The sequence below is a fragment of the Mastigoproctus giganteus genome, chromosome 4 (assembly GCF_048544385.1).
Source record: "Mastigoproctus giganteus isolate SK-2022 chromosome 4, ASM4854438v1, whole genome shotgun sequence".
NCBI lineage: Eukaryota > Metazoa > Arthropoda > Arachnida > Uropygi > Thelyphonidae > Mastigoproctus > Mastigoproctus giganteus.
The window spans coordinates 46,472,626-46,485,188 of NC_143578.1; the positions used below are offsets into that span (position 1 = coordinate 46,472,626).

Below are 12,563 nucleotides of genomic sequence, written 5' to 3' on the forward strand. Positions count from 1 at the left end.
AAAGCTAAATCTATTCATCTAAAACCACAAAGCAATGATAAATTAACCAAAAAAATTCTGGTTTTCAGGCATATATAATTTCAATGTATTATTTTTATTTTTACATAATAACTTTAAAACATTTTTTTTACATAACATTGCTTTGTGGAAAACTTATTTGCACACAGATAAGATAAAGAGAGAGAAATGTAGCTTATTTAGTAAAACCTAATCTGAACACACAAGACATACATAGAAAAAAAAAACATATTCAGATTTTAAAATTTTAGTTAGCATTGAAACATCATAAAACAACAGAAGATAGACTGAAGACATTTCAGAATATCACTATTAATGCTGATGGCAATTTGTGAAACTTTGTTAACATTTTACTTTTTTATATTTTTAACTGTTCAGATAAATCATCTTCAACAAATTTTGTATTTGCTTATAAAATTTATTTTAGCACTAGGTTTTAAAGATATGAAATGAAATTTAAAACAGGTATTTAGTAATCATTCATTCATTCAGCCTTTAGTCTTATGAGAACTCATTTACAGTGTACAATTTTATACACAATCACATATGATAGTAGTAGTTCTATTACCTTAATGAAAATGTATGTTTACTATTCAACATTACTGTCTAGTGAAACAACATATTACAAGTCTTGTTTCATGTTACTGACATTTCAATCACCTGATTTTTTAATCATTGAGCAATGCATCCGTTATTGCTCTGTCTTCAAACGAAGCCACATGTTAACAGTTCCATTTCAGAGCGCTATTTCTTTGCCACATTTTTACAGTACATTATGAGGCAAAGTAACAAGTCACATTCTCCATAATACAGGTAATAAATTATATTCTATACCAGCACCAAATAACTCCAAATAAGCACATGGTGCTTTTGGCACAAGTAAGGCAGTGAGACACCAAGACAATTTCTCTGTGACGCATGGAAATTAAAGTGAACTGACATCATAATAAAACAAGGTGTAAATAATTATGAAAGTTTAGAAAATAAAGGCAAACAGAAGTAAGTATGCTATGATAGCATAGTTTATACAGTGCAACCATAATAAAACATCTCTTGAAATCCCACTGTCTACTTAATTTTTTTTATAATCTGCAAGTAATAATTTTTGAAGAAGTTCATATGAACATGATGCTTTCAGAATGACATGGTGTAAAATCTACATGTAAAAGAACTTCAGAATGATATGGAGACACAAGGTGTGAATTTGTAGCCTGAAAGCACCTGGAGAAGATGACTACAAACACACCACAGTTTTAATACATCTTTCTCTCACTTGGAGGGTATAAAAGCATCAAGTTCCCAATAAGACCAGATTGTCAAGAAAAAACTGCTTTATACCCTGCCTAGATGCTGTGAGCTATAGCAGTTGCTTCTGTACTAGAAGTAATAGTGGCAGTTATGTTGATGGTGGCGGTGGTGGTGGTAGTAGTAGTAGTTGTAGTAATAGTTGTAGTAGTAGCAGCAGCAGCAGCATGTGCCACAACCAAAGTTACTTACTTTATACACTCTGCAGTTAATATAAATAATTAATATTATTCCTGTGTGCTTTTTCTTAAGTCACAGTTATCTCTGTCACTGCACACCACTATCTTGAAAGTTGATCACATATATTCATACACATATAGTACTAGTCATCAAGAATAATTTCTTCTTGGATATTAATCACTAAACTGCATACCACAGAGATGTGGAATGATGGAAGAATGATGATTTAGATTTGTGGATGAGTCTCATTTAATGCCCATGAACTAAGGCTGTTTCCAGAAATAAATATTTCCTGGAAGCAGCACCCATCCATATGGGAAACTGAGGTAGCTTTACACTCTTGTGTACTATTGCTCCTCCAACAACCAGCAATAGTGCTTTATTTGTCCACAGAGGATTTCTTTCTGACTTGCTTTATTCTTGTTAACAATGCCTTGCAGGTATATGCAGTTGTACTCCAGCATAATAATATTAAAGAAGCTTGAAGAATGTTAATCTCTGTTGAGCTAAGTATAATTTTTGGAGTTGGAGGATTCATTTAGCCTAACAGCAATTATGCCAAACAAAATATGTATACCATTGGTGAAGATATTCCACCTTAGCTGTATTGCTCCATGAAATCATCCTTAATTATTTAGTACTTGTTACAGTTTTTATCAAAAGTTTGCAAGCACTTTATGCATGAAAACAGCAAGTGATTATTCTGTTTTGTCATGGACGGGACCATGGCAAAATTGCCACTTGTCTCTTTAAATGCTTGTCAAATGCTAGCTGCCTTGGCTTGATTTTTTCCTTTTTTCTTACTAGCCAATGGGCATTACAATGAAAGACTCTTTGGTATATCTGCTGGTTTTTGGTAACAATAACATTTTTACAGGTTCTGGCACATCTGAAAGATATACACATGACAGCTAGTCTGGAAGATGCCAAAAAATACTGGTGTAGACAGTATTGCCTTGAATTAAAATAACAATAACCAAACGAGAAAGCTGTTCATTTCCCCTCATAAGAAACTCCCATTCTCTGTAGATTAGTTCTTAAAAATTTTTCCAAGTAGCACAAGGAATTATATGAATAAAGGATGGATCACTTTTTTTTATTCGATAACTATTTTGTGAGAATTTTTGCAACTCATAAATAACCAAGTAAATTTAGTTTCTCCACTGAATTTAAAGAACAGCTTTTCAATACTAAACATTGGTTTTGAATACTGCAGCATTTTCTAACTGGATGGAGGAGGGGAAAACAGTTCAGCATCTTGTTCAGAAATTAACTAGTGCAAGAAATTGATCCGGGTATTTAATGTAGGAGCATGGATCCATTCATACAAAAATGTGAACAGTAGGACAGAAGTAAGGTAGGTGAAGTTATGCTGGGAAGTGCCAAAGACACATAACAGACATATGAGTGAGTGTAGTAGGAAGTATTTTGATGGAATGTGCCTCTATATTCTGCCATTTATGTGGTAGCTGTTTTTAGCACCAGCTTGGCTGGACGGAATGCAAACAATGCAGGGAAAGTTTTCACCATTATCTTCATCGTTCTTGAGGAAAAGTCACTATTTCTTATTACTGAAGAGAATGAGAGCATTTCAACTCCTTATAATAATAATAATAATAATAATAATAATGGACTGATTTGGGTAGTGTTGCAGCTGAGGAGGATAACTTATATTCAGAGGATGGATAAATTGGCCACAGATGTGGCAGTATCATCCCCTGAGAAGGCAAACTGGTGGTCTATGAGACTTGTTGGTACTCCCATAGATCTAAGGAGATAAGTAATCAGTATTCCTAAATTTCATTGATGTTACACTTGGTATTCAGCTTTCCTAGTATCTGCAAAAGAAAAAGAAAAAAAAAATATAATAAAATTAATAACAGATTCTTAGATCCTGATGATAATTATCTTATATTGCACATGTTAATTAATAAAAGAAATTAACAATAATAGCAAATGTTATATGGAATTTTTTATACATGAAACATTCAAGTATACTGAATCATAAAAATCACATCACTGTCTCAGTTTATGCAGGCAAAATTTTCTCTTTATCTAGAGTGACCTGGATGTAGATGTCCTGGTATTAAATGTTTTGCCCCAGTGTTCCACCATTTTTTTTTTTTCTTTCTTTCTTTCTTTTTTTTTTTTTTTTGGGATGCATAATTGTCCTGGAATTTAAATTATTTGGTACAATTTGGTAAGGCAGTTAATCAAATGCATTTTGCATGAATTTATTTTCAGCCTTAAACTATATCTACTGAATATGACTTCATAAAAGACATTCATATTTCTCTCCATAATGCAGTACAATTGGGAACAGAGATTGTCTTGTGATGTGGAGGTAGTCATGGTAAAATATTGTTATACTTTTCAGTTCTAATACATTCAAAAACTCACTGGTTAAGTTTACAGCAAGTAATTAATCGGATATTAAAAATCTTGAAAGTATTGAAGGCATTTTTTCTTGTAGAAGAAAAACCATTGAAATTATTGTAATTTTTTTGAGTCAACTTTAAATGAAGCATACTTCTTTGTTATAAATAGTGTGCCTGGCATATTCCATAAGTGAATACTAAAAATTGAATGTTCCAATTTTTTTATTTTTTATGAAAACCCCAAACATGAGAGGTATTAGAACCTATAGTACTTAGTACCATGCATGGGTTGGCGGTTGAGACAATGAAAGAAGATATTTGCTGACGTTAGACTTGAACTTCTGCAGATTGTAATTTTTAGGAAATACGTATGAATGAAGGTTGTTCCAGAAAACGAAAGTTGAATGAATAAATGGGGAAGAAGTAAAGTTAGTTCTGTGAGTTTGAAGTTGTACAGTAAAAGGATACTGACTTGTTGAAGCACGTGTTTGGACTGCATTGGAAGAGAGAGGGGATTATAGAAGCTAATTCAGAAGAACAGTGCCCATGGAAGTATCTATAAAAAAGGAGTGCAGCAGAAACAGAACGTCTATGAGACAGAGAGTGGAGAGACTCTGTTAGAGATGAGTCATTAATTAACCTAACTTCCTCTTTTGAATGGAATCTAGAAGCCTGAGAGAGCTGTTTTGGGGCACCTCCCCAGATGTGGGAACAATATTCCATAGTAGGACAGATTTGCAATTTGTACAAAGTGAATAGCCGTTTGGAAGAAAAGTAATGCCGAGAGCAAAAGAGGAAACCAGTTTTTTAGATGCAGAAGAAGCAATATTAGTAATGTGCTGCTTATGCCACGAGACCACAGCACTGTGATGGATGCTGTTTAGAGAAACTGTATCTTGAATCTTATAGACACTGAATGGCAATAGTCCAGATTGGCAAGTGAATTTTGTTAACGAAAATGAAATGCATGTGAAAACATGGACAAATGGCAATCTTTGTTCACAGGATTTTCTTTAGAGAAACTGTATCTTCTTTGAACCTTAAAGACACTGAATGGAAATAGCATTAGCATTGGTAGTGGCATAAGATGCAAGAAAGCAAGCTTATACAGCATTAGCCAAAAAAAAAAAACCTTCCCATTTCATCTATCCATTCGCTCCAAAAGCTTGTTCAGTTCTTCCTTGAATCTGTTTAAACTATCAACTTTCACAATGACAGATGGGAGTTTGAGCGAGAGGAAGAATCCCATCAGCATTGAGCTTACTCAAACCATTCAAATCTTTATATACCTGAATCAAATCACTTTGCAGGTGGCTAGTTTCCAGATGCTGCAATTTGCAGAATTTAAGCCTTTCTTGGTAAGAGTACCCCTTTGTTCCCCTCACCAGTCTCATTGCCTTTCACTGTACTCGTTCCAGCAGATCTACACAGATCCTTCCTAAAATGAGGCCTGGATCCAGACCTGTATGAAGTACTCAAGGTGTGGCCTGACCATTGCCTTATACAAAGGGATAATCACCTCCTTATCCCTGCTAGAAAAGTTCCTGTACATCATTGACAAGACCCCATGAGCTGTTTTGGCAACCTGTTTGTACTGCTCTGAAAACTTCGTATCTGACTGCACAATTACCCCCAGGTCTTTTTCATTCTCCACTACCCTGAGTGTAGCCAACCAGGCTAGCTGGGTGGGTAAAGTGCCTGCCTGGCAACCCAAAGGTCGTAGGATCGAATCCCGCCTCGGTTTGGATATCATAATGGTGCCGCACTATCCGGTTGGATCTCACGGCCACGATACACAAAGGAAGCAGGAAAAAACTGGTTCCTTCATGTATTGCTCACATCATAGGATAAAAAAAAAAAACCCTGAGTGTAGTACTGCAGAGTTGGTATGTTACCTGGGGTTACTGCTATCCATATGCAGTACTTTGCATTTGCCAAAGTTAAACTTCAGTTGCCACCTCTCAGCCCATCTGCCGAACTTCTGTAGATCCTGTTGCTGTAGCATACCATCATTACTGTCGTTAACAACTCTGTGAACCTTTGTATCATCTGCAAACTTGGACATTAATAAGCCTGATATACCTTCATCAATATCATTAGTAAATATAGAAAACAATAATGATCCCAACATTGAACCCTGAGTGACTCCACTAATAACATTAGTCCACGAAGAGCAGTGTCCATTGAAACAGGGTATGCTCTGTCTAGGATCATGCCCTGTTTAAATACAGTTTAATTGATCAACAAGGAAAATGAATGAAATTAATTGACAATGCTGCACTATGCTAATATATTCCTAAATGCAGCAATATGTCTTCCTATCAAGTTTTATGCTATACCTTAGCTATCAAGTTCAAGATATACATTACACAATACTGTTACGATTGCAGTTTTAAATTAGTTATATCCTTACTAAAAGTAAAATTTCTTAGCTAAAAACAAAAAAAAAAAAAAAAAAAACCTAACAAGTGATTAGAACTTCCTAGTTATTTATCACAATTGAACCCTACCATTCCACTGCACTACTAGTTATGTGTTACGACATTCCCACTGAAACATCAATACAATAGCGGTATCAATGTTTTGGTGCAATAATTTACAAATTCACTAGCTAAATTTAAAAATAAGCTAATGAATGTGACTGACTATTAGTCATGTTCTGATCAACTATTTGTCAAAAAAATTTAAAAGTTTAATTAATCATAAAGATGGTAAAAATTTCCAATAAACTTATCCTTTCCCAAGAGCTCAAAATTCTTCGACCATTCATCCATGTAGCACAGTTTGCTTTTCAGTGTCAGTAAACATGCCATTTTGGTTGATACTGACTGTGGTACCATGGTGGTGACCACGAATCCATTTATATGGCACTAAAGCTTAGTTGACTACTGCTTTGATATAACTTGTATTGTGCTACCAGTGTTTGTTAAGATAGAATAAACTTTCAAAATTATCTACAGAATTATGCTATACCCATGTTTTTTATTTTAAATGAAATTCACAAACATGAGAGGTATTAGAACCTGTAGTACTTCAGTACTGTGTATGTGTTTAAGGATAAAAAGATAGAAGATATTTGTCATTAGACTTAAATTTCTGTAGATTATAACTTTTGGGAAGGTTGTTTCAGAAAACAGAAGTAGAAGGGATAAAATGAGGAAAGGTTAGTTCAGTGAGTTTGGAGTTGGACACTGAATGAATACTGACTGGTTGAGGTATATTTTCTAACTGGTTTGGAAGACAGTGACCATGGAATAACCTGTAGAAAAGGCATGTAGTAGAAATTGAATATCTGTGGGACAGAAAGTGGAGAGACTTCACAAGAGATGGGTCATTGATTCAGATTCCATTCAAAAGAGAGCAGCCGTGTTATGACTGCTCTCTTCTGAATGGAATCAAGGAATTTGACAGAGGTTTTGAGGGTACCACCTCAGATATTGAAACAATATTCAATATGGCAGATTTGGAATTTTTATAGTCAGTTACTTTTTAAAGAGAAAAGTAAAGTTGAGAGCAAAAAAGAAAACCAAGCTTTTTTTTATGCAGAGAAAGCAAATATGTGTGATGTGTTTATGCCAGGAGAGACTAGAAGTGTGAGTGATCTGCAATAGGATATGTGATCTTGTTTATAAATCTGAAGTGTCATTGAAGATGAGGATAGGAGTAATAGATTCTTTTTTGAAAGAAATAAGGACTGAATTTTAGAAGGGTTTTAAGTTAACTAAGTATTCTTTATCCTGCTGGAAAATTATCTAGAGATTGTATGTAAGGAATTGGTGATAGATATTTCAGAAGTTGAGGCAGTTTGTGCAGAACAAGGTTTTTCAAACTGGAAGGTGGAATGTAGTGTGCTGTCACCAGCAAAACTATGAATGGGATTTTCAGTCAGTGGAAGAAGGTTGGTAATATGCAAAAGGAAAAAAGTGGGAGAACTGAACAGGAAAACTGGCTACCCAATTGAAAAAAAAAAAAAAAAAAAAAAAAAATCACAATTCATAAGATGGGAGCTTGTTTAGAAGACCATTATGCCAAACATAAGCAGATATTTTGGAAATGCTAAGAGCAACTTTTTGATTTTCACTAAACTTTCCCATCGAATTTGTCCAAATATGAATAACATAAGCCAGTACACCTGTGGATTGAAACTGATATGATCCATATTATTGAAGGTTTGAAGATAATGTAAGAGTTGGTGGTTGGGTTGATGGATTTCTCCATTACTTCAAAAAGAGTAGAGGTAAGTACAGTGGGATTATAATTGTAAGGGAGCGATTTTTCCTCCTTTTTAGATACTGGCTAGATGTTAGCAAATTTCCAAGCAGAAGAAAAAACACCAGTGGAATTAGAAATTATAAGACAGCAAAAGAATATAGATGTGAACACAGGTTTTGTGAACAAGAAGTGCCATCAGGACCTAGAGTGTTCTTGGCATCAAGGTTATTCAGAATTATTCTGACATCCTTCTATTGGAAGCTCATGGAAGTTATTAAGTTTGGTATGGTAGAAGGTGATTTGCCAAGATCATTGATACAAGAGTTAGAAGAAAAGCAGGGTGTGCTAATAATTCAGGTTTGTCTTTAGCTAAGAGTGCAATAGCCCCATCAGGTTGTAACAGGGGTGGGGGTTAGATGGTCAGAAGTTGCAGCCAATAGCTTTGGCAAGAGACCAGAAGGTTTGACTACTGCTTGGACAAGAAGCAATTTTTATACCCTTAACCTGTTCAAAACCAAGTTTGGATTGATTAATAATTGTATACAAATTTTGCATACTCTTATTTATAAGCTTTACTCTCATCTTGAATAGCCTTAGCATATTTATTGAAAAAAAATGAATAAATCTTAGTTTAAGATAAAGGACATGGTTTTAGGGTGGAATGCAGAACAGAGGATTTCATTCATACAAGAATAATTTCACTGACATGATCTGAGCAAACATTAGGACTGGAAGATTTAAAACAGTATTGCAACCAACAAAAAGAGGAATAGAAACCATGCAGATCATCCTATGTTGCATTGTGATGCCAAACAACATGAGGCTCAGAATGGCCATGAGAAAGAAGCTCCATTGGAGATGAGACCATCATAAGTTGTGATCTGAGGTACCCAGAGAACTACTAATATTGTATATTTTTAAGAGTTGTTGTTGATGAAAATATCAAGGGTATTGGGTGTGTTTTAGGATTGTCTAGTATCGTGGTAGATAAATCTGTAAGGCCATTGCACAAAAGCCAGTACAGAAGGCTCAGAATCTCGACCAGCTGGGTTCTTGTAACAAGAAAATTGGAGCCAGCTGGAATTGGGAACATTAAAATCACAAAGGAAAATTACCTCTGTTAGGAAAATCAGATTGGAGAAAGTTTTGTTCTAAAGAAAGGAAGTCAAAAAGTTCTGAGTAATTTGTCGAGTTGGAAGAATGACAGAGGCAACAGATGAATTTTGATAGAATGGGATAAAGTGATTTTAAGCCAGAGGAGATGAAAACGAGGAGATTCCAGATTAGGAAGTTTCTGAAAAGGGTTACCAGAGCAGACATATTCACAAGTACCACCTTTAAAAAGGAATCAGAGTGGATAATTAAGGCAACTGGGGTGAGTGGTAATTGAAATAATTGATAATTGAGGTTCTGTCAGAAAAAGTAAGTGAGGCTTGGCAGATTTCAGGTGGAACTGGGATGACATATATTTGCAAAATGAATGTGGAGGTTTTTGGTATGTTTAGATCTTTTTTTCCAGTACATTTGTTGTATTTGACTATTCATGATGCATTGTATAGATAAGATAAAAGTGTGTGGGGGAGAACATATATGAATTAATGAAATTTTTGTATTTGGCTTACACACAGGAAGAATAATACTGAGCTTCTTTACGTAATATCGCATGGAGAGTGCCTCCTGCATACACACTGCTTGTACTCCTTCCAGTAACTAGCTATCTGAATAGAGGCAGCAAATTCATACACCAGCTGTAGTGGATGCCTCCTGGAGAGTTATGATAGGTTCAATCCGATAGACTGTCTCTCTCTTTGTGAGCCTGTAAAAACCATTTTAAAGCTGTAAGGAACTGTAAGGAAAATTGGATCTTGCCATAATTAGCATTAGTTGAGGCATATGATGCAAGAAAGCAAGCTTATACAGCATAAGCCAAAAAAAATAAAAAATACAAAAAACCTCTTCCTTTTTTCACCCATCCAGTCACTCCAAATGTTTGTCTAGTTCAGCCTTAAATTTATTTAAGCTATCAACTTCCACATCAACAGATGGAAGTCTGTTCCAGCAATCAATTACCTGCTGGCTAAAGGCAAACTTCCACACATCAATTCTACAACTGGCTTTCCTTAATTTGAATCTATGCCCCCTCTTAATCTGAGCAAGTGGAAGTATCCCATCAGCTTTGAGCCTGCTCAAACCATTCAAGGCCTTATACACCTCAAACAGATCACCTCGCAAGTGCCTAGTTTCCAGATGCTGCAACTTGCAGAACTTAAGCCTCTCTTGGTAAGAGGATCCCATTGTTCCTCTCACCAATCTTGTTGCCCTTCTCTGTACTCGTTCTAGCAACTCTACATCCTTCCTAAAATGAGACCTCCAGACCTGTACACAGTACTCAAGGCCTGACCATGCCTTATACAAAGGGATAATCACCTCCTTGTCTCTGCTAGCAAAATTCTTATATATCACTGACAAAACCCCATGACCTGCTCTGGCAGTCCACATGCACTGCTCAGAGAACTTCATATCTGACTGGACAATTATCTCCAGGTCTTTTTCATTCTCCACCTCCCTGAGTGCAGTGCCACACAGTTGGTACATTTCTCTTGGGTTACTGCTACCCATATGCAGTATTTTGCATTTGTCAATGTTAAACTTCAGTTGCCACTTCTCAGCCCATCTGCCTAAATTTTCTAGATCCTGTTGCAGTAACATACTGTCATTAACAACTCTGCGAACCTTTGTATCATCTGCAAACTTGGACATTAGGCCTGTTATACCTTCATTGATATCATTGATAAATATACAAAACAACAATGGGCCCAGCACCGAACCCTGGGGGACTCCACTAATAACATTAGTCCATGTAGAGCAGTGTTCATTTATTACCACTCTCTGCCGTCTCCCACCCAACCATCCACTGCAGCAACTTTCCCTCAATGCCCTACTGCTCCAATTTGTGCAACAGTCTTCCATGTGCAACAGTATCAGAAGCTTTCCTGAAATCCAAGTATATATATATATATATTTTTTTTTTTTTTATAAGAATTATATATATATATAATACCCATCATAACCTCAAAAAACATGACTCATATTACATGTCAGAAGAATGACTGAACAGGTGTTGCCAGAGCTTTGCTCTGGAAACATGGGTGTTCAGAGCATCGGGCCTTTAATAAGCAAAGTGTTTGTATTGCACCAGTTGATGAGAGTCCTTTACTACCTAGTACTGCCTGGTAACATAGAGGGGCTGTCTATTCCTCCATGCAATGTCAGTGAAACAACTCAATTCCTGCTTACCCTGGTACACACCTGAGTGGTCACCTCCAGTATACTAGGTGCAGTGTTGCTAACCTTGTACATTGGGGTGTATAGTAACAGTACCATCATAGTGAAGGTACAAGTAGCAGATCTAGTTGTCATAGAATGACTGGACTTTGTCGAAATTTAGCCCACTTAATTTATAGGTGGAACCTGAATATCAGTTACATCAGCATTTTAGACTCAGGTTGCAGGCTTAGCTGTCATACCTGGAAGAATGATCTATGACAAGCCTCAGGGAGGCTATCACATACTCTGTATAATGATATACTGTTGGTCTATTATAAATCTAGAGAATCTTTTACTAGCAACTCCATTTGTTTTGGTATAAACTACAACTTGTTCAGACTTGAAATATATAAATTATGGAAAGTCATAACCCATTCTTTGTGTTCAGTGAGGCTCATTTTAATTTGAATGGCTAAGTCAACAAACAGAATTGCTATGTATAGGCTAAATAAGGTAGAATACTCATTTGCTTCTCAACAGCAAAATGATAGAGGAATTTGTTTTGATTGCCAGTTGTAATGCTTTCAAATTATGTCTTTTTTAATAATTCATGTATTTAAATTTAAGATATTCTTTAGTCATTAAACCTGGCCATATTTTTTTATAATTAGAAAAAAATCACCATCACTAAGAGGGCCACAGAATTGAATGACAAAATCCAGTTTTGAGATGCAACTCTTCTGTGGAATAATATGAAGTTGATAGTATACTATAAACATACAGCAATCCTTTTTTTGACTCAAAAGGTATCTTACATATCATATTAGCAGCATCATACTAGAACAGTCATTAACTTCCATGTACCAAATGTTTACATAAAATTTTTTACAGCAATGTATGACATCCACTTTAATTCTTTGTGAAATGTCAATTTTACATTTCAGTGAAGGAAAGTGGCTTCAAAACTTAACAGTTCTTGTCCTCACACTAGTCATGTTTTTATCTTCATCATTCTTTCCATTTGGTTCTTTAAAACTCAAAATGTGCTTCTAAAGCCCCCACCCCCAAGTGTTTCTCATTAGAAAAAGATTTAGTGTCTATCCCATCTGGAGCTGTACTACTGGTTTTATTTGCATTGGTTTTTTTCTGTGTGAAAGATATCATTATTTAAACACAATACTATACACATACAACACATAACAC

At 35.5% G+C, this 12,563-nt stretch overlaps 1 protein-coding gene across 2 annotated transcripts in view; it reads right to left on the bottom strand.

The window, feature by feature from the left end:
• Positions 1 to 446: 446 nt before the first annotated feature.
• LOC150086693 (protein turtle-like) overlaps positions 447 to 12,563 on the bottom strand; it is a 1,103,226-nt gene continuing 1,091,109 nt past the window's right edge. For both annotated transcript variants that reach the window (XM_090372696.1, XM_090372694.1), the window contains one exon: positions 447 to 3,341. In XM_090372696.1, coding sequence (XP_090228822.1) covers positions 3,313 to 3,341 — 29 coding nt within the window. In that variant the 3' untranslated portion in view covers positions 447 to 3,312. The remainder of the gene's footprint in view (positions 3,342 to 12,563) is intronic.